The sequence below is a fragment of the Anolis sagrei genome, chromosome 1 (assembly GCF_037176765.1).
Source record: "Anolis sagrei isolate rAnoSag1 chromosome 1, rAnoSag1.mat, whole genome shotgun sequence".
Taxonomy (NCBI): Eukaryota; Metazoa; Chordata; class Lepidosauria; order Squamata; family Dactyloidae; genus Anolis; species Anolis sagrei.
This window is the reverse complement of record NC_090021.1, coordinates 282,145,106-282,165,943: the sequence shown is the minus strand read 5'-3', so window position 1 is coordinate 282,165,943 and position 20,838 is coordinate 282,145,106. Positions and strand designations below refer to the sequence as shown.

The 20,838-nt window shown below is 39.6% G+C and overlaps 1 protein-coding gene across 9 annotated transcripts in view; it reads right to left on the bottom strand.

Moving 5' to 3' along the window:
• The window catches only part of TMEM229B (transmembrane protein 229B), a 76,901-nt gene that overhangs the window by 16,351 nt on the left and 39,712 nt on the right, over window positions 1-20,838 (bottom strand). For 8 of the 9 annotated variants that reach the window (XM_060762278.2, XM_060762313.2, XM_060762324.2 and 5 more), the window contains one exon: window positions 6,004-6,052. The exons of the other annotated variant lie outside the window; for it this stretch is intronic. In XM_060762278.2, the coding sequence (XP_060618261.2) occupies window positions 6,004-6,052 (49 nt within the window). The remainder of the gene's footprint in view (window positions 1-6,003; window positions 6,053-20,838) is intronic. 9 annotated transcript variants of the gene reach the window in all.

The window sequence follows — 20,838 nt, the reverse complement described above, 5'->3', positions numbered from 1 at the left end:
AGGACTTTGAGATCTTCCGGGGAGACCCTGCTCTCGATCCCGCCTGCTTCTCAAGCTCGGCTGGCAGGGACGAGAGATAGGGCCTTCTCGGTGGTGGCTCCTCGGCTGTGGAACGCCCTTCCTACGGACATTAGACTAGCACCATCTCTAATGGTATTCCGCAAAAAGGTGAAGACCTGGCTATTTGAGCAGGCGTTTGAATAATTAGTGCAATGATTGGTTAATGAACACTGGAATGGAACAATGGATGACAAATCTGGAACATGTTTTTGATGACGAGACGACAGTGAATGGGTATTGTAGTAACTGTTTATTAATTGTGTAATGTGTTAGGTTGTTGACTGTCTTTATACTGTACCACTGAAATTTTGCTGTTCGTATTTGTTGTGAACTGCTGTGAGTCGCCTTCGGGCTGAGAACAGCGGTATATAAGTAAGGTAAATAATAATAAATAAATAATAATAAAATAATATGTAATAACAATAATAGAGAAAAATAATAAATGTAATAATAATTTATTTATTTATTTAGTACACTTGTATACCGCTAATATCTCAGCCTAAGTCGGCGACTCATTGCGGTTTACAGCATTTAAAAACAACAGTATTCCGATTAAAAATATAAAACACATACATATACAATACACAGTATTGGGCCACCAATACAGACCAATGCATCTCTTAAATCAAAATCATAATCCAATTTCGTTGTCTGTGATTGCCAGTCCTTGATCAGAAACTTCATCGCATCGGATTAGCCGAATGCTTGCTCAAACATCCATGTCTTCAGTTTTTTTCGAAATACCATCAGTGAGGAGGCTGATCTTATCTCTATAGGGAGGGCATTCCAAAGCCGCGGGGCCACCACAGAAAAGGCCCTGTCTCTCGTTCCCGCCAGCCGCACCTGTGAAGCAGGCGGGATGGAGAGAAGGGCCTCTCCCGAAGATCTTAGGGTCCTGGTGGGCTGATAGGCCGAGATACGTTCGGATAGATATGTTGGGCCAGAACCGTTTAGGGCTTTAAAGGCCAATGCCAGCACTTTTTACTAAATAGAGTAAAATAATGACTGTAATAAAAAATAATAACAGAGTAAAATAATAAATAATTTTGATTCGAGCATAAGCTGAGGGGAGTTTTTTCAGCCTTTAAAAAGGGCTGAAAAACTTGGCTTATACTTGAGTATATACAATAAGTAGACTTTTGCTAAATTCATGCTGAAATGGAAAATCTCCCTAATTTCACCCTCTAATTGAAATTGGGTAGAACAATCATAGTGTTTGACAGGGCTGCTGTGTAGAACTTTTGATTCTAATTTAGAACAGTTCAGTTCAATTGATTCAAATGTTGGCCTCATTCCTGTGAAAAACCTAGATGAATAAATCTTGAATTTTTCAAGAAATCCTATCCTATACATGCACACTCAAAGGTTAATGGGTCTTTTTTTCTAAACGGGTCTGCAATGGATTGAAGCCTAAATGTCTTCCATTTCTCATACCATGAAGAAAAGTATTTCTTCAAATAATACATAATTATCTTATGGAACGCACCAAAAGATGTATGACAGCCATTAGCCTAGATGGCTTGTAAGAAGGGGCAGATAATTTCATAGAAGACAGCGCTATCAAAAGCTATTAGTCTCAATAGTTAGGTGAGGTTCTCTTGTTCAGAAGCAGCAGGAACCAATTTGTAGAGAGTTATTTTCTGATTGTTGGCTTCTGGTGGCACTCGATTGGCCACTGTATGAAAAAAAAGCTAATCTAGATGCATGTTTTCCTACTCTATAGCCATTTGTATTAATGATTATTACTGAAAGTGTTTATAAATTGTTTGTCTGCCATGAGTACCAACTATTTAGCTGCTTGTGATACCTTTATCAGTTTTAAACTTATTTATTTAATCAATGTTTTTGACACAAAATAAAATAACTACCTGTCTAGTATTCTATACAGATGGAGCCAACATGACCTTCCCATAGATAGAGTACCTTATAGAAGAGGCTCCACCTTGGATACCAACCTGCCTGTCTAGGGGTTTATAATGGGACCTCTGATTAACATTGTGAATTGTGGGCAGACTCATGTGGAAAGAGGTCTTCATTTTGATATCCCGAACCATAGCAATTTAAGGTTTTGTAGTTCAAACAAATGGCTTCAACTGGGTTTGAAAACAAAACAGAAGCCACTCTAGGTGACTCTAGTCCAGTGTCATCTGAATCTACAATGACAAACCCCTCCTAGATTCCTGCCCGTGCACATGTTTTAAATCTAAGGCACAGCACGAAAATATAATCACAAGAAGCTTTTAGAATATTGGCTGTGCCAGTTCCTAAGTGTATGTGGCACAGATGCCATAGACGAGGCACATTAAATACACTCTAATGGATGGGAAGGAGCCAGAGTGGACGGGACCTCGGGAAATGTGATGGCAGGAGACAAGGATGAAAAGCATTTCATACTTCCATCTCCTGGGGAAAATCAGATGGGTGTCCCAGTCCTGCCCATATTACTACCAGGTACCAGCTCATTTTCAAAATTAAAGACAAGAATAAACACAGAAATCTCTGTGGAGTATATCTCATATCCTGGAGACAACATTAGCAGTGCTCTATGAATAATAGCTGTCCTCACTCACTTAGAGTATTAAATCTGTCTTCAGAAATATTCTTCATTACAATACTTTCCTGTGAAAGACTAAAGGGAAAATATAGCTGGGTATATTTTGCTTTGCCTTTTGCTTGGTCTGTGGAATTACACAGCAATCATAATCTGACTGCCTAAGAGCACTGACTGCCTAAGAGCAGATGGTATGGATAAGTCCCGTCCCTCCCTTTCTGGGGGTCACCGATAGGGATAGAGGCATCATAAACATCACAAGACACAGCCGTGCACACATTGTTTCTTTCCAAACTGCTTTGGGCATGACCTAACACATCCCTTCTGATTATCGGGTTTTAAACTGGTCTGTTTTAACTTGTCAAATTTTAAAATGTGTTTTTACTCTGTTTAAATTAGTTTTGCTAGCTTAAGAATTTACTGTATGCTGCCCTGAGATCCCATGATACTGTGGGATAAAAATATTTTAATTAATACATGTAATGAAATATAAAATTAATAATATATTCAAATGTATTATAGGCTTGGTTGATCCAGTTCATTAATTTCTTAATTCGTTATTAATTCGTTATTTTAATACCTTTAGAAGCGACATCGACGCGTTTTGGCAACCCGGAAGCCGCACCCCCATCTTCCTTACGACTTCCACCAGTGAATCGTAAATGCTGGGGGTGTGGCCTTTAGGAACAGCTGTTCTTACCCACGCCCACCTCCTTCCTCTTTGCATCGGTGGCTTTGCGAGGTGGGTGTGACTACCTCCCTGGCGACAGGAGGCAATGTGGAAGAGCTGGGCGTATTCACGCTCACCTCGCAAAGCCGCCGATGCAAAGAGGAAAAAGGTGGGCGTGGCCAGGCACAGCGCTCCTCGCTCGGAGGTCGCTGGGGGCGAGGCCTCCGAGGAGCGCTGTGCTTGGCCACGCTCACCTCTCCCTTGGACAGCTTGCCAGGGAAGAGAAAGAAAGGTGAGAGATTTAAAAACCAACACTTTTTAAATCTCTCACCTTTCTTTCTCTTCCCTGGCAAGCTGTCCAAGGGAGAGGTGGGCGTGGCCAAGCACAGCGCTCCTCGCTCAGAAGTCGCTGGGGGCTGTGCTTAGCCACGCCCACCTCTGCCTTCGGCCGCAAGGGAAGGAAGGGAAACTGCGAGATTTTAATGGTTCTGGAGGGAGGGAAGGGCACCTTCCATTAACGAAACAGAGGAAACGATTCGTATTTCCTGGTAATTTCGATCTTTTTTTAAAGAAAATTTCGTAAATAATTTAAAAATCGAACCTCCAGCGCCCCCTACATATGAAACGAGTTTAGAACCATTTTTTTTCTTGATCAACCAAGCCTAATGTATTATGTATGATGATTATGATTATGAGTAGGCATATCTTGCTGTAATTCCTAATATTTCTAAGATCTTCTGGCTCTCACTGGATCTAATATTGATCATAATATTGTAATACAATATAATACTACTAATAATACAATATAATAATATAATAATTATCACATGCAATACTACAATAATATTGCAGTATGGTGGTATAGTACAATATAGTAATATACAATACCAATATTGTGCTATGCTAATAATATAATATTGTATCTACATATAGTTTTGATCATAATATTGTAATGTAATATAATAATAATACAATATAATAATATAATAATTACATATTATATATTACATGTAATATTACTAATATCTTCACCATTTTATACAAAAGATAGCATTTACTACATTGTACACTGTATATAATGGGACCTGGGCATCCATGGATTTTGATATCCACAGTGGGTGGGGGTCCTAGACTCAAACTCCAATGGATACTGAGGACCCACTGTATAGTCAAATCCCATTCAGTGAATCTCGGGCCTCTTTTATTTGAAAAATCTGTGAAAAAGTAGGTGATAAGAAGGGCACTGAGAAGTATCAGGAAGACACCATTCCAACAAAGCAATTACTGAAGAAGAAACGGTCTACAGTTGCTAGAGAAAGGAAGGTAAGCAGTAAGGCAGTATCTAAACCTTTAGACAGCTGAAACAGGGTCTAAGAATTCTTTTGCTGATCAAGACTAGCAAAACACAACTAATTCCTTACGTTATGACCAAGACATAAATAGCTAAGGCATGACCAAGAATATTTTAGAATAATTGATTATTAAAAGTGATCTACAAAGATAGGCCTCTTTCTGAGGTTATTTGGGGTGCTGATTCAGAAAATTGCTTTGGACAGATGGCATCAGCTCTAGTTTCTTAGATATGGTAATCATGATTTTCTGTGGGTGAGCAGATGGCGATTTAGAGATGGCATATGTCAAGTATCTCAAAAACTAGAGCTGATCAGGGAAAACCGGTTTCATTTTTTGGAATCAGCAGGTCAAATATACCCAGAAACAGGGCAAACATTTGAGGTACCAAAATGTGTGTTGGTCAGGGATTCTTACTTGGAGCCCCCAGTGGCACAATGGGTTAAATCCTTGTGCCAGCAGGACTGCTGACTGAAAGGTCTGCGGTTCGAATCTGGGGAGTGGGGTGAGCTCCTGTCTCTCAGCTCCAGCTTCTCATGCAGGAAGCTTCTCATGCAGGGACATGAGAGAAGCATCCCATAGGATGGTAAAACATCCGGGTGTCCCCTGGGTAATGTCTTTTCAGACAGCCAATTCTCTCAGATGTATGCCACTGAAAGTAGTGGAACTGGGTTGCTGTAAATTTTTCAGGCTGTATGGCCATGTTTCAGACACATTCTCTCCTGACATTTTGCTTGCATCTATGGCAGGCATCCTCAGAGGTTGTGAGGTCTGTTGGAAATTAAGAAAATGAGGTTTATATATCTGTGGAATGTCCAGAGTGGGAGAAATAACTTTTGTCTGTTGGAAGTAGGTGTGAATGTCTCAATGGGCCACCTTGATTAGCATTTAATGGCCTAGCAGTTTTCATGGTCTGGCTTCTTACTGCCTGTGGGAATCCATTGTTGAGAGGTGATTAGCTGTCCCTGATTGTTTCTTGTCTGGAGTTCCCCTGTTTTTTGATTGTTGTTCCTTATTTATTGTTCTGATTTTAGAGTTTTTTAATACTGGTATTCAGATTTTGTTCATTTTCATGGTTTCTTCCTTTCTGTTTAAATTGTCCTCATGCTTGTGGATTTCAAGGGCTTCTCTGTGTAGTCTGACATGGTAGTTGTTAGAGTGGTCCAACATTTCTGTGTTCTCAAAGTAGTGGAATTGTGTCTGAATCTAAGCAAAACAAAGTGTTTCACCCTTGGGGGAACAGGATGATATGAAGAAAGCAAAGTACACAAACAAGTCATATAGTGTAGTTCACAGCTTTGGCACAGGGACATTTTACACTCGAGAAGTTGTTCCGCAAAAACATCTTTTTCATCTGCATTTCATGGCTCACCTGCCTAGATTCTTCCACATTCACAGGCATGTCTGGGCACGTACAATTCCTACAAGATAAAATTAAAAAGTGAACTAAGATTCTTGAAAAGGTCAATGTTTCCTAAGAGACTTTCGCAGAAATAAAAAAAACACAATGCTGTAAGCAAGTAGCAGTCAAACCTCACATCTGTGTGTACAAGGGTCACCTCCTGCGATTTGTCAGAACGCATCAGGAATGGGTCCATATTATTAACCCCCGTCAGGATAAAATACCCTGTTTAGTGGACTTTTGGGGTAGGAAGGCTGCTATTAATTTCATTTTTACTACAGTACTTTGTCACAAACAGTGGAGAACTACGAAAGTGATCATCAAATGACTTAAAATAGTTGTTCCCAGTTTTATCACACTGTTCCTAAAAATTGATCCACTATCAGCACTTAGAACATAGACATCTATGAAAAGTACAACTAAGACATGGCCAGGATTCTGTTGTAGCGTGGTTCTACCCAAAGCATTTCATGCCCTTTTCTTGAGCAATCTACATTTAATGCGTTGTTGAAGCCTTTCATGGCTGGAATCACTGGGTTGCTGTGAGTTTTCCTCACAACCTCTGAGGATGTCTGCCACAGATGTGTGTGAAACGTCAGAGATAATGCTTCTGGAACATGGCCATACAGCCCAGAAAGCTCACAACATCCCAGTCTACATTTAGTCTCTCAATGCTGGCACCAGGGAAAGGGAAGACATACATGATTAAAACAGATCTGAATAATAAACATTGACTTAAGAGCAGTGCAATGTTAATCTAGGTGAGAAACAATCAGCCCATCAATTAAGGTTTCAATGGCATATGTAAAGATTAAAAATACAAATTGTGACAATAAAATAATAGATCGTTAAACAATTTTAAATAGCAGAAATTGATAAATTAGCAATGATGACCACAGAAAAAACACAAAAAACCTTTATCAAAGACTGGGAGCCTTTTCTAAACTTTGTAAAAATGAAAGAAAGAGAGAAAAGACTGTATAGAAGGATTCATAATTGAATCTGTTAGAATCTTTGTAGGGAATTTATAAATACTAACTATTAGGCCAGGAGGAAGGATAGAAAAACAATCTTACTGGAGAGAAGAACAGAAGTTACCATAATGGAAGAAGGGATGGGAGGAGAGAAGGGCAAAGTCAAATACAACTATTCTATAGATGTTAGGTAGTATTGCACTGGTCCATGTATATATACATGTTTCATTTTTAATGAATTTGTACATTGAATATAAGGCGCCCCTGATGGCAGTGTGGGTTAAACCACTGAGCTGCTGAACTTGCTGACCAAAAGGTTGGCAGTTCCAATCTGGAGAGCAGGGTGAGCTCCAGCTGTTAGGCCCAGCTTCTGCCAACCTAGCAGTTTGAAAACATGCAAATGTGAGTAGATCAATAGGTACCACTTCTACAGGAAGGTAACGATGCTCCCTGCAGTCATGCTGGTCATATGACCTTGGAGGTGTCTATGGACAATGCCAGCTCTTCAACTTAGAAATAGAGATGAGCACCACCCCCTAGAGTCGGACACAACTGGACTTAATGTCAGGAGAAACCTTTACCTTTACTTTTACATTTAATACAAAAAGATAGATAGGATAATTTTATAATAATAATAATATACAATTTTAAGTATGTTAAAGCAAAGAAGTGGCAAAACACAGTTTGTATGTAGGAAAAGAAAAGGGTGAACTATAAGATAAAATTTTGAGAAAAATAAGTTTTTCATGTTGTATTAGCAACAGTCTTGTTGAAGTATAGAGGATTCACTAGACAGACGAGGAACTCTGCTTTTATTGCTTTGCATAAAAAGTGGTCTAGAAGTGGTATGCAAAAAAGGAGAACTGCAGATTGCTTTTGAAGTAGACGATCATGTTTGCTAAAACCACAAAACTAAAAATACATAACAGAGGCAGTGCAGAAAGGAGAGTGAAGGAGGGCCTGTCAGAACATTATGGGAAGAGAACGTGATGGTGAAAGTATGGAGTGTCAAAAGCCGGAGGAAGAAAAGAAGGAACCATGGAAAAGGGAATATTGACAGGTTGAGAAGAGTGGGGAAATCCTTGAAAAATGCCTACTTAATAGACTTGCCCTAGAATAATGGCATAGAGTAACTAGATCAGTGGCAAACAAAATTGGGAAACAGCTCAACAGCAGTTACTAACATTCAGCAAAAAAGCACAAAACGATAATATGTCAACATCGCAAGATGATCAGCTCTTAAGAACAACTTTTACATTCAAAATGGGAGGCTATTTTAGGTGTGAACAATGGTCTTTCAGGGGTCATACTGTATGCAATAGGCATGGGCAAATTTCAGCCCTACAGGTATTTTGGACTTCAACTCCCACAATTCCTAACAGCCTACCGGCTGTTAGGAATTGTGGGAGTTGAAGTCCAAAACACCTGGAGGGGCGAAGTTTGCCCATGCCTGGTATACAATGTCCATGCAGTTTATACATTCACGCCATCTGCTTATACAATCCACTTTCAACAACACTTCTAAAATCTGTTCTTACTGCCTCAACTGCTTTTAAGAACATCCTCTTTTGCTGCATGAATAGGGGCTGGAACTCAAGAGAAAACCATAAAACCATCCAGGAGGGCCATTTAGGGAGAATATATTTCTGACCACATACGATACTTACTGAAAAACATCTTTGTCAGTAGTAATTAATTATGAAGTATATAAAGTAACCACAACAAATATTCTTAATACCCTCTCTGGAATTTGACCTTGAATTTGATCCAGAGCGGAGCCTTTGAATCTTGCTGAGAACGTTTTTCCTGCCCTGAAATCTGACATGACACCTTTGCACATGCTTTTTAAAAATTGTAGCAATACATCCCAATGAAACGCTAAGTATAGAAGCTGAATTTAATTTTGTTGTGCTCCTGATCAAATAATTTCTGTAACTCCCTGCTTGGGAGCATACAATAAAAAAGAACAAATCTGTCTTTACAGATATACCTGCACTCAGCCTCATGAACGCTCCCAGGTGCTGTGATTTCACTTTTTACATAGGTTCCAGTTGACATGAGAAAAGTCCATTTTTCAAAACCATACATAGTAAAAGTAAAGGTTTCCGACTCTAGGGTGATGGTGCTCATCTCCATTTCTAGACCTCAAAATGTGAATGTTCCAATGTGCTTTTGATTAATCAGTTCACTAGATAATTCGGCCCCTCTAGCCATAACTTAACTCTGGCTTTTGCACCATACCATTGTCCCTGCTCTATAGTTGTATTGCTCTCCTAACTCAAACTTATCATCTGGCTCATGCACTTTTCTATCAGCCCTGTCCTTGCAACTGTATTGCACAAGTCCAGCCTCACCCAAGAGCTGAGTACATGGCCATTACGTTTGGCTATTAGCTGTTGTTGTTGGTTATGTTTTTATGATGTTTTGTATTAGTAATTTATACTGTGTTATAATTTGATCTCTGTTTGACCAGGTTTATCCCCATGTAAGCTGCCCCAAGTCACTTCGGGGAGATGGTGGCAGGATACAAAAATAAAGTTATTATTATTATTATTATATTATATTCTAAGCCAAAGAGCCGGTGTTGTCCATAGACATCTCCTAGGTCATGTGGCCGACATGACGGCATGGAGCTCTGTTACTTTCCCACTGAAGCAGTACCTATTGTTCTACTCACATTTGCATGTTTTTCAACTGCTAGGTTGGCAGAAGCTAAGGCTATCAATGGGAGCTCATCCTGTCCTGCAGATTTGAACTGCCGACCTTTTGGTCAGCAAGTTCAACAGCTCAACAGTGTAATCCACTATGTCAACATGGCCCCTAGCTGCTTCCTGTTTGGGTTGCTGTAGGTTTTTTTGGGCTGTATGACCATGTTCTATAGGCATTCTCTCCTGATGTTTCACCTGCATCTATGGCAAGCATCCTCAGAGGTTGTGAGTTCTCTGAGGATGCTTGCCATAGATGCAAGCAAAACGTCAGGAGAGAATGCCTCTGGAACATGGTCATACAGCTCAAAAAAACCTACAACAACCCAGTGATTCCGGCCATGAAAGCCTTCAACAATACATACTTCCTGTTTATTTTGTTGTTGTTGTTTGAAATTCTTGGTCTGTGCAGCCTAAAGACCCTCCAAATTTGCCCACCCCAATTTAAAAGAATTGAGGATACATGCTAGTAGTGCTTGGTGGATTCTGTTCTTAGAGGCAGGCAATGGCAAGCCACCTCCGAATAAAACTTGCCAAGAAAGTCCTATGATAGGGTCACCATAAGATGGAAGTGATTCAAAGACACATTAACAACTAATGGTCAAACGAGACATAGTCTGATCCACTACATTTGTATTGCACAAAGCACCCATATGTTAAGACTGGTAGGCTTCCCCCATTCTGGCTTGATAGCTCTGGGAAGGGTATAATTTGAATCCCGCTTGTGGCATGGAAGCAAAGAGGATCCTAATCCGAAATCCTCTGCAGCTGCTTTTCAATTAAAAAAAAAGTGGCTGGACATTCCAACTGCAGAATTCCTATGTCATGTGTAGTTTGATCCTTAAATCTTCTGTAATCACTGCAGAACTGCTGTTGCTGTTGCCTCCTTTCTAACAGACAATTAAGAACAGTTCATTCTGGGGAATTAGAGCTCCTTCACAGATTACATCGCAAGCATGTCTACAGTAATGTTTGTTACGAAAAACAAATAATGTTAGATGGACTTGCACATATCTAAACAGGTGGAAATATATGCCTGAAATTGCAGTGCGCTAGGAAACCACAGTCTGCATGCCTGATACAGGTTGGGAGAGGCCTCTCTTCCTTTCATATTTTAAATACTGGCCATAATATTGGCATAACAAACATGCTTGCCATGAGAGCGGAAGGGGGTCATTATACAGATCCCAGAATACTCAATGCACACGTATGAGCTTTGCACTCAAATCCCTCTTCTTCCTTTCCTTCCAAAATGCACAAATAATGCCTTAAAATCAAGAGCTGGGGTTAAAATCTACTTGTGTTGTTTAGCAAAACTCCTTAATGCACAGTAAGTCCTGATTATGTATCCGCAAATTCAATGGTTTCCAAGTAACATTGGTGATGTTACTTGGAAATCGCCCTGCATCCCCCTCGGGGAGATAGAGAGGTATATAAATAAAGTTTTAACCATCTAGAGCTTGAAGCTTTTTTCCAATCCCCCCCCCCCCCCCCCCAAAATCAAACCTTGCCTTTGCAGTTTTACTGAGACTTGAGTATCCAAATCCTAGTAGATTACCATATTTGGAAACTTGTTTCAAAAATCCTCTTATCCTTATCATTATTCTTATGAAAAGTATCAGTAAAATTGGGTTGTGGTGAGTTTTCTGGGCTGTATGGCCATGGTCAAGAAGCATTCTCACATGAAATTTCACCCACATCTATGGTAGGCATCCTCAGAGGTTGTGAGGTCTGTCGAAAACTAGGCAAGTGGGGTTTATATGTATCTGTGGAATGTCCAGGGTGGGAGAAATAACGCTTGTCTGCTGGAGGCAAGTGTGAATGTTGCAATTCACCACCTTGATTAGCATTGAATGGCCTAGCAGATTCAAGGTCTCGCTTCTTACTGCCTGGGGGAATCCTTTGCTGGGAGGTGATTAGCTGGCCTGGATTATTTCTTGTCTGGAATTCCCCGGTTTTTTGAGTGTTGTTCTTTATTTACTGTTATGATTTTAGTGTTTTTTTAAATATTGGTAGCCAGATTTTGTTCATTTTCATGGTTTCCTCCTTTCTATTGAAATGGTCCACATGCTTGCGGGTTTCAATGGCTTCTCTGTGTAGTCTGACATGGTAGTTGTTTGAGTAGTCCAGCATTTCTGTGTTGTCAAATAATATGCTGTGTCCAGGTTGGTTCATCAGGTGCTCTGCTATGGCTGACTTCTCTGGTTGAAGGCCATGAAAGCCTTCAACAACACATTAGTGACATTGCTCTTACTGCTTCATCACACAAGAGAATTGATCAACTTTAAATCCTTTTTCTGTCTCTTGCAGAATTCTGGAGTTTGTAGTTTACTGAGGCTGTTAATGGCTCCTCCGTAAACTACAAACTCCAGAAATCTGCAGGAGGCAGCAACCGGATTTAAAGTGGATTCATTCTCTAGTGTGATGAGGTAATATTCTTCTATACTCAGATTTAGATTTGGCCAACTAATTCAATTTGCACGATTTTAAATGGTTTTAATTCAAATTAATGTTTTACCTATTTTGTAACTGCTGTTTTATCTGTTTGTATATGGGGGGCATCAAACTGTTGCCAGCTGTAAGCCGCCCTGAGTCCCCCTTTGGGGGTAGAGAAGGGCAGGGTATGAATATTTGAAATAAATTAAATAATACCATCTTTTACAAGAATTACATACATTTTAGAGAAGACAGAAAAATACTCTGTTAATATAATATATTCACTGTATACAGGAAGAGAATTTATACCTTTATTAGAGGAGTTATTGTGTTGGGAAATCAGTTACTACTGTGTCCCCTTAGTTCTTTTGTTTATACTTTACATATTGCCAGTTTGAAGATACACGACAGTGAACATTTTCAAAAGCTTTAGCACCACTATTTGCTCTTCTAACAAATAGATAGTAGACTAAAGAGTAGATCTGTTTGTGTGGATATCACATACATATACTCATTATTGTATAGAGCCATTTCTTGAAATGAGATATTGCTCTCAATAGAGGCACAGTTAGATCCCTGTGGAAGCTTGCTTGGCAGTTAGCCACCCTCTTGCTGGTTCCCAGCAATTATCCTACCACAGGGATTATTATGTTCCTTACACCTGTGGTTTGCCAACTGCTTAATTAGCAGTGGGAACATATTGTGTGGTCACTGAAGAGTTCGGCCCATTGAACTGCGTCTTCAGGGCATTTTCAGAAATCAATAAAGCCATGAGCAAAACACAGGCAGTTCTTACTTGTTGTGATAAGGAAAACAGGATCTAATCCTTGTCATACACATGCACCTCTAAGACAGTGGTTCTCAACCTGTGGCTCCCTAGATGTTTTGGCCATCAACTTCCAGAAATCCTAACAGCTGGTAAACTGGCTGGGATTTTTAGGAGTAGTAGGCCAAAACACCTGGGGACTCACAGGTTGAGAACCACTGCTCTAAGAGATCAGAAGAGAAAGGAGCAGTGCACTGGCAATGACATCTTGAGCCAAATGCTTCATCTCCTTTAATTCTTCTGGGATGGTTTTAGATCAAGGATTTAATGGTGCTCTAGAGAAGATATGATGATGCTCTTGGCCAGATTTATCAATATATAGTGCTATTCCTATCCTAACAAATAGGGAAGAACATTTTCACTCTCCCATTGGAAGATGCTCCAACCTGTGTTAGTTGAGTACACAAGACATGCCAAGTGCACAAGCTGGAATCCTCTGGAGTCTGCACCATCCCATCGTCAGCTGCTCTGGAGAGCTGCAGCACACCATGTGAAGCACCCAAAAGTGATATTGTATTAACCCCAGTTGCCTTTTGTGGCTGTTTCATATAGAACTAGAGTACCGGAAATTCAAGGAATATTATTTTTTCTTGCACGAACAGGAGACTACATTTCCTAGGAGGCCATCTCAGCATTCACTAACCAATGTATCCAGCCTCAAAGAAAAACAATCTTTCTCTTTCTTACTAGTATTCTTCCTCATCTACTCATTTAGACTAAGGATAGGTCAAATGTCAATAAAATTAATGTGCATTCAGCCCTTCCCCATGCTCACTCTCCTTCCCAACTAGACAGGAGTACACAAATCATCTGTACTCTTGTCTAGTTGAACTGTGTCATTGAACTGTTTACAAAGTTTGGGAACTCTACATAAAGAAGCACTATGTTTAATTAACATTAATTTTAAAACAAAGTGATCCCAAGCTATACACCCCTAGAGTCCACTTTGTATCCACCCCATTTTTCAGGTGTTTAGGTATCATCGTCCTGGAGCTAATGCAGAATGAGTTACACAATCTATTTTATTACTTTAGGTTGTGTCAATTTAATGCCTTTCTCCAAGGCACTCAAATTGATATACATGGTTCCTCTTCTATCATGCTGTTTATCTTCACAACAAGCATTTGAAAGAGACGAGACTGTAAGAGAGAAAAGTCGAAAGCTGCCCGCTGAACAATGTGCCTGAATGCAGATTTGAACCCAAGTTCCCTCTGGTGCCATAATGATCCCGCTTCTAGAGCAGCCATGGGCAAACTTGGGCCCTCCAGGTGTTCTGGACTTCAACTCCCACAATTCTAAAGTCTGTTCTAAAGTGACCAGACACTGATGAGGGACAAGAAAGTATGTAACACCTCTTTTACATTTGGTTACCAAATTGTTTTTCAGCTGATTTCAAACTGCTGGATACTTACTGTAAAGCCTTACACAGTGGTTCTCAACCTGTGGGTCCCCAGATGTTTTCGCCTTCAACTCCCAGAAATCCTAACAGCTGGTAAACTGGCTGGGATTTCTGGGAGTTATAGGCCACAAACACCTGGGGACCCACAGGTTGAGAACCACTGGTTTACAGGTTCTGGAACCAGACCATCTGAACAACCATTACCCATATGATTATGCTTTGGTTAGCAGGGATTTGCTTTTGTGCAAAAGTTAAAGAAAGGTGGAATAGCAAATTAATTACTGCTAATACCCAAGTTTTATTATTTGCAAACCATTTTGTAAAGTTATATCCTTGAAATGTCACATATAAATATATGAAAAGCATGTGTGTTGCATATATACATGGTTTCTCTGGACTCACTAAATATCTAGGAACAGAATATATTTGAGCACTCCAGGAACAGAATCTATTTCTAAATACCCAGGAATGGAATGTATTTCTAAATATCCAGGAATGGAATATATTTTGAGAACTCTCTGCAAAGAAATCCATTTCTGCCATCCATGGCAAGACACTGCACTAAACTGTAATACCTCCTTACATAATTAATGAGTCCAGGCCAATTCTGAATACACCAACACACACTAAAAAAAGAAGCTGGTTAAAGAAAACATTGCTGGCATTCTGATTGTGATTTTATCAGCTCATTTAGACTAAGGACAGGTCAAATGTCAATAAAATTAAAGTTTCAACTCAAAATCTGCTATTTCAATGAAAACCAAAAACTTCCTCAATTTGCATGGAGGTTCGAGTTATCCAAAACGTCACAGACCTTGACTGTGATAATGACTAAGCAGCAGGGACTGTGAGAAGGGAGGATACGGCTGGTCTTTTGTTGACATAGCTCAGATACATAAATTTCTTCAGAGATAGTAGAAACAGCAGCAGATGGGCTAAGGATGAATCAAGCATCTGCTCCTTTGCTTTGGAAACTTGAACCACGTCCCATGGTTGTCTGCTTAGGAGCAGTAAACCTGCTGAACCATCTGCTCTTCCATCCTTGGAATAAAGGAATTTTTGAACTTTGTTGATACAGCCATCCCTCCACATTTGCATTTTTGACTTTTGCAGATTTGATTTAAAATGTTCTCTCTAGGTTCTCCAATGCAATTCGATGGTCGCCTTACAGACGAAGTTGATCACATTGTTGTGCTGGAAGACCTACAAATCTGACAAAAGGTCTTCTCTCAGATTAAAAAAAAAGGCAAATTATTTATGGTTTTTCACTTCACAGGTATCCTGTGCCTCTAAATCCAGAAAATGTTGAGGGCTGACTTTATATGTAGTTAATTATGAGATATGTAAAACAAAACAGAGAAGATTCTGCCTGGAACCCATTTGGTGACCTACACTGGCATAATCTCCAGCATAATTACCTTCTCAGTCCTTGCCTGGAAATGTGGAGGGCTGACTGTACTGCTATCTCCTCATACAAAGAGAACTATGGGAGACATGCTACTTCCTAAACACCTGAGGCTTCATAACCAGCATGCTGACAGTAGCTGTACTCTAATGAATGACCTAAATCATTCCAGGGCTCGGTCAATCCTTCTCGTACAATCCTCTACAATAGCTTCTCGTACAATCCTCTACAATTGTAGAGCCTGTAAATACCTCTGTGTATTCAAAGGCAATGAGGCATAACGGAGTGTGCTTCAGAGAAGAGCAGGCAGATGCAATGCGAGGTCCGTGCCCCATTTCTCTGGCATGCAGCAAAGACATTTTGAACTTTGCTGCTACATAAGAGGAAGGAGTTTTTATGTACTCTTTTGGCACAAGGAAGGCATCATCACATCACTGGCTACACAAACAGTTTAAAAAAGAAGTCGCTGATGCCACAGGATCCACTATGTTGTCTGCTGTGGCACATGACGACAGATATTTGGACCAGCTGTCCCTAAAGACTGTCAATGATTTCATCAAGGTCCTCAGTCAACCCTGGTTTTAAATTTACATCTCAGTCCTTTCCAAAGGCAGCCAAAGGATAGGTATGTCAATAAGGAAAAGCCAATCCCAAAAGAAGTGGGCAGGTTTGGACCAAATGCTCTAAGTGATTCTACATCTACTGGAGAATCTCCCACTGATTATCTCTAATTAACCAACTACCAGAAAGTGCCATTTATGAGTCAAGACGACAGCTTTCAATTGCTGAGCTTGTCAACAGAGCTGCTCTTTTCTCTTTTTCATTCCTATCGCATGCCACATTTTATAATTGAATCGACTTGCAATTTTTTTTGCTGATGCACAAGACATCCGAGCTTCCCATAACTATATGTCCTGGGGATCTACAATTGCAGGGACAATCGATTTGTGTCTTTTAAAGATGCCCATAAAATCCTGGCCATAGAAGAAATAGAAAAGGGTCACTGTCTGTTCATGATGCATTTTGAGTTCTACTGCTGTTACTAGACAGTCCCAAATCTTCCTGGATCAATAAGATTCAGATACAAACTAATATAATTAACATTTTAGAGATAACGTTTCAAAATTCCACGCAAGCCATGCAGTGACTAAACTCAAGGACTAATATTTTCAGACTCATGTGAAAGCATTGCTTCCCTGTTTTTATTTTTATTTTTTTGCAGTTTTATATCAATTAGGATAAGACTGTCCTTTGCATATCAGTTCCTTATCTTGAGAGTAAGAAACTTCTTACTTCCATGTTAGGCAGCACTTTTTTACTTAACCACAAATAGTCACACTTCTGAAATTTTGACATAGCTAACCTTCACCTGGGAGTAGGTAAAATATATTAAAATAAACTGGATATTGTTTAGAAAAAAACACATAAAAATGTTCTATACTGTTAACACTATTTATCCTTGTAGCTTAGTAACTGGCAACAACTCTCCGGTTTCTCATATAAGGGACTTTCCCCAGCGCAGTCGTCTTATGATCTTTTAAACTGCAGATCCCAAAGACGGAATCTGAGATCACCAGTAGGTAAAATATGCATTCCATCATGGGACTATAACTTAATATATCAACAGTGAAAATGGAGACTTATTTGGTCAATACATCCATAAGGTGGATTAGTAATATAGGAACTCTCTTCCTAGGGAGATCTGACTGTCACCTACCCCGTCCTCCTTCCACAAGAACCTAAAAACATGGATGTTCCATTGTTCCTTTGATTAGGCAGTTCCAAAGAATTGGCCCTTTAATACCTAAGCTCTGGCACTTTAGCATGGCCCTCCGCTCTACAATCCTATAAAGCCCAAGGACATTATTCTCCCGTTCCTTCCAGCGAATCTTTTTGCACTTTCCCTTAGCTCTATCTAGGAATTTTGCCCTCTGAACTCAGCACTTTTATTGCTCCCATGGTAATGTTTTTATGATATTATGTTTTATTATGATATGTTTCTATTTGGTTTTGTTTGTTTTATTGCATTATATTTTAACTCTGTGTTCTCTGGGCTTGTCCCTTTGTAAGCCGCCTCAAGTCTCTTCGTGGACATGGAGGCGGGGTATAAAAATAAAGTTATTACTATATTATTATTAGTAGTATTCTAAAAAGACAACGTTATCCATTATCTCTTTGTCTTGTTGGAAATTACAACCTTCTTCAATAGTCCCCTAGTAATTTGTTTATATATAATCCTGTCACTTACTTATTATATGTATGTTTTGGTATGCAGCTTCCTTTGCTCTATGTTTCCTGAGAAGTTGTGGGAGGAGCCGCAGACCACATGATCCACACTGAGACTCCATTAGAACACAGACTCAATCAGGCTCTATTAGACTTTAGACTGCTCAGATCACAGACAAACACCTTGTCTGCTGTTGACTTTAAGAAAGATGCCCAGTGCCATCTGCACACAGAGATTATCTTAAACATACTGTATCTGTAACTGGACTGATAAGTTGTTTACCTGTGTATGCTAAACACATGAAGGCTGTGAGTAAACCAAATATATATAATTTTACCAAAGTCTCCTTCATTTTGTCTCTTGAGTGCATAACAGTAGATATATTTCTGGGCAACAGAAAAACACTTCTGAAGCACTGCTATTTTGTGCACTGGCATAATCTCTATATTCCTAATAGATAAGAGACAACAGGTTATCAGTCTAACAACTGAAAGCCAAATTGCCTTGCATAATTATATCTGGTTGTATACCACTTGAGAAGATTCTACTCAAACGGGTCATTGGCTCTTCTCTGAAAGGTAATGCTTTTCCAAAAGGTTATGATCTCCAAATGGTTACGAATGTTATTTTCCAAAATGTTTATATTTGCTTTAAAACATACTAGTTTTTTACATTCATTTAGAGCACTTCCTTTGTGTCTTTCTAAAAGTATCTATGTTCTGGGAAGATGTTGGAGACTGCTTTAAAGAAGCAAAGTGTTCTTAATACATGCAGTCAACTAGAACCTAAAGAGTGTGAAGGTCAAACTCTGTACGTCCTCTACTCTAATTTAATGTCTCCCTCATGTAAGCATGCAAAGCATTAGAATTCCAGATATAGGCAGCTGTCTACTTATCAAATAAGTCACTGCATAGTGATCCCAGGTTTCATCAACATGAGCCGAATAAACCAAACTCCCTGAGTAATTGATATCAACTGTCTCCACAATATCCCTGCACTGCCAGTGGGTATTGTGGGGTAAACCGGAAAAGCTTATATTCTGTCTAGGAACCAAGCTAATTAATTTTATTTGAACTCAACCCAAGTACACCTTAAAATGCCTGCTTTGTCTTCTGATCTCGTGTCCTGTGCCTGTCCTAAAAACCAGCTTTTCTTAACATGATCACAGAACCTAACACATAATCTCTTGTATGTGGACCTGTGATCTCCTGAGGTCCTTCTAACACACTGCTTGTGGCTTTTGATTTACTTCTAGTGTTATTGTTCCCTAACACTGAATATTTACTTATTTATTTACTGAATACAAACCCTTTTCTCAGTATTGGGACTTAAATATGTTGGACTGCAGTAGTGTGCCTACAGTAAACAATGCAGTAAACTTTAAAATGTGAAAGAAAACAATCCTTCTCTATTGTATAGGACTTATAAAAAAACTCCATTAATTCTCCATTCAAGTCAATCTTGTCTTATGGTGACTCTAGGTATAACAGACCTCCAAAACCCATTTAGATCCTAAAGCTCAGAACGGTGGCTTCCTTGATCATCTCTTGACTATCAGTGGTAGCTTCTTCTTTTCTTACTATCTTACCAAATTTTCCAATTAATTATGTACAAAGTAATAGCAATAATAATAATAATAATAATAATAATAATAACCAACAACACCCTGGTTTCTTTATCAATTATCTAGTATCTAATATTATTGTTTTCATATTACAATTATCTTTCATACCAGACATTATACAACTAGCAAATCTGGAGTTCTTGTTTCTCAATCCAAGATAATAGAGGCTTTTGGTGGTCAAAAGGGGGGAAACGTTGTACTCACGGTACTGTATTTCCTCTAGTATCAATCCAGAACTAGATGTGCAAGAGCTTTCCCACTAGTTAAAGAGGGGCAGCTATGTTGCAGGGTAGAGATAAAAATGCTGATGAAAGGTGGAGATAATCCTATTCACTACTAATGGCAGACGTCAACAGATATATGCAGCCAAATGCTGAAAAGGAGTGGTATGCAACTTTTAATAGAAGTAAACATTTGTTTAAGAAATTCAAAAGGTTGGGACTTTGGCTAAACCAACACCGGTGAAATAATTTGTCTTTACCCCAATCCGGATCCTGTTTGAACAAATGGCATTCCTCCAGTTTCAAAGTGAAAGCACTGCTTTCAGGTGCCTGAAGCCTTTAATGAGATTTTAAAAATAAAAGACAACCATTTTCACTCCTCATTTTTCAAAAAGAGTTTTTTGAAATGTGTGTTCTAGACCACGGATCAAGAGGAATGGGATTGGGGGGGGGGGGTGAAGGGTGGGAGAGGTTCGAGGGTGGAAGGAGTTGGTGGGTGGCTACCTAAGTCTGGCAAGGTACACACGTTTTGAGAAGAATGGGAGAGAGGTAGAACTGAGAGTCACTGTGGTGGTCCCTTGCCATTTCTCTTGCAACACTAGTAATGTTGTGTTTGGTCTTATTAGAGCAGTGGTTCCCACCAGTGGTCCGCAAGAATTAAAATATGGTCCGCAACCTCACCATTATTACACCGTTGCAACAAGAGCGACTGGTCTCACGAAACTCTCTTATAGTGCCAAGGCAATGGAGATGTTGGGAAGGGAGAGGCTGACTAACCATGAAAGGCACAACAACAGCTTTTTCTTCTCCTCCCTCCCCTGAGCAGAGCCATTCCATGTGGCGCCTGGAAGTGGGGGAAAACCTTGGTCTCTTTGTTTTTAGGCCTGTTCTTGGGGTTATTTGAGGTGCTGATTCAGAAAATTGCATTGGATAGACCACATCAGTTCTAGATTATTAATCTAGAGGTGGCGACAACCGGATGGCATAT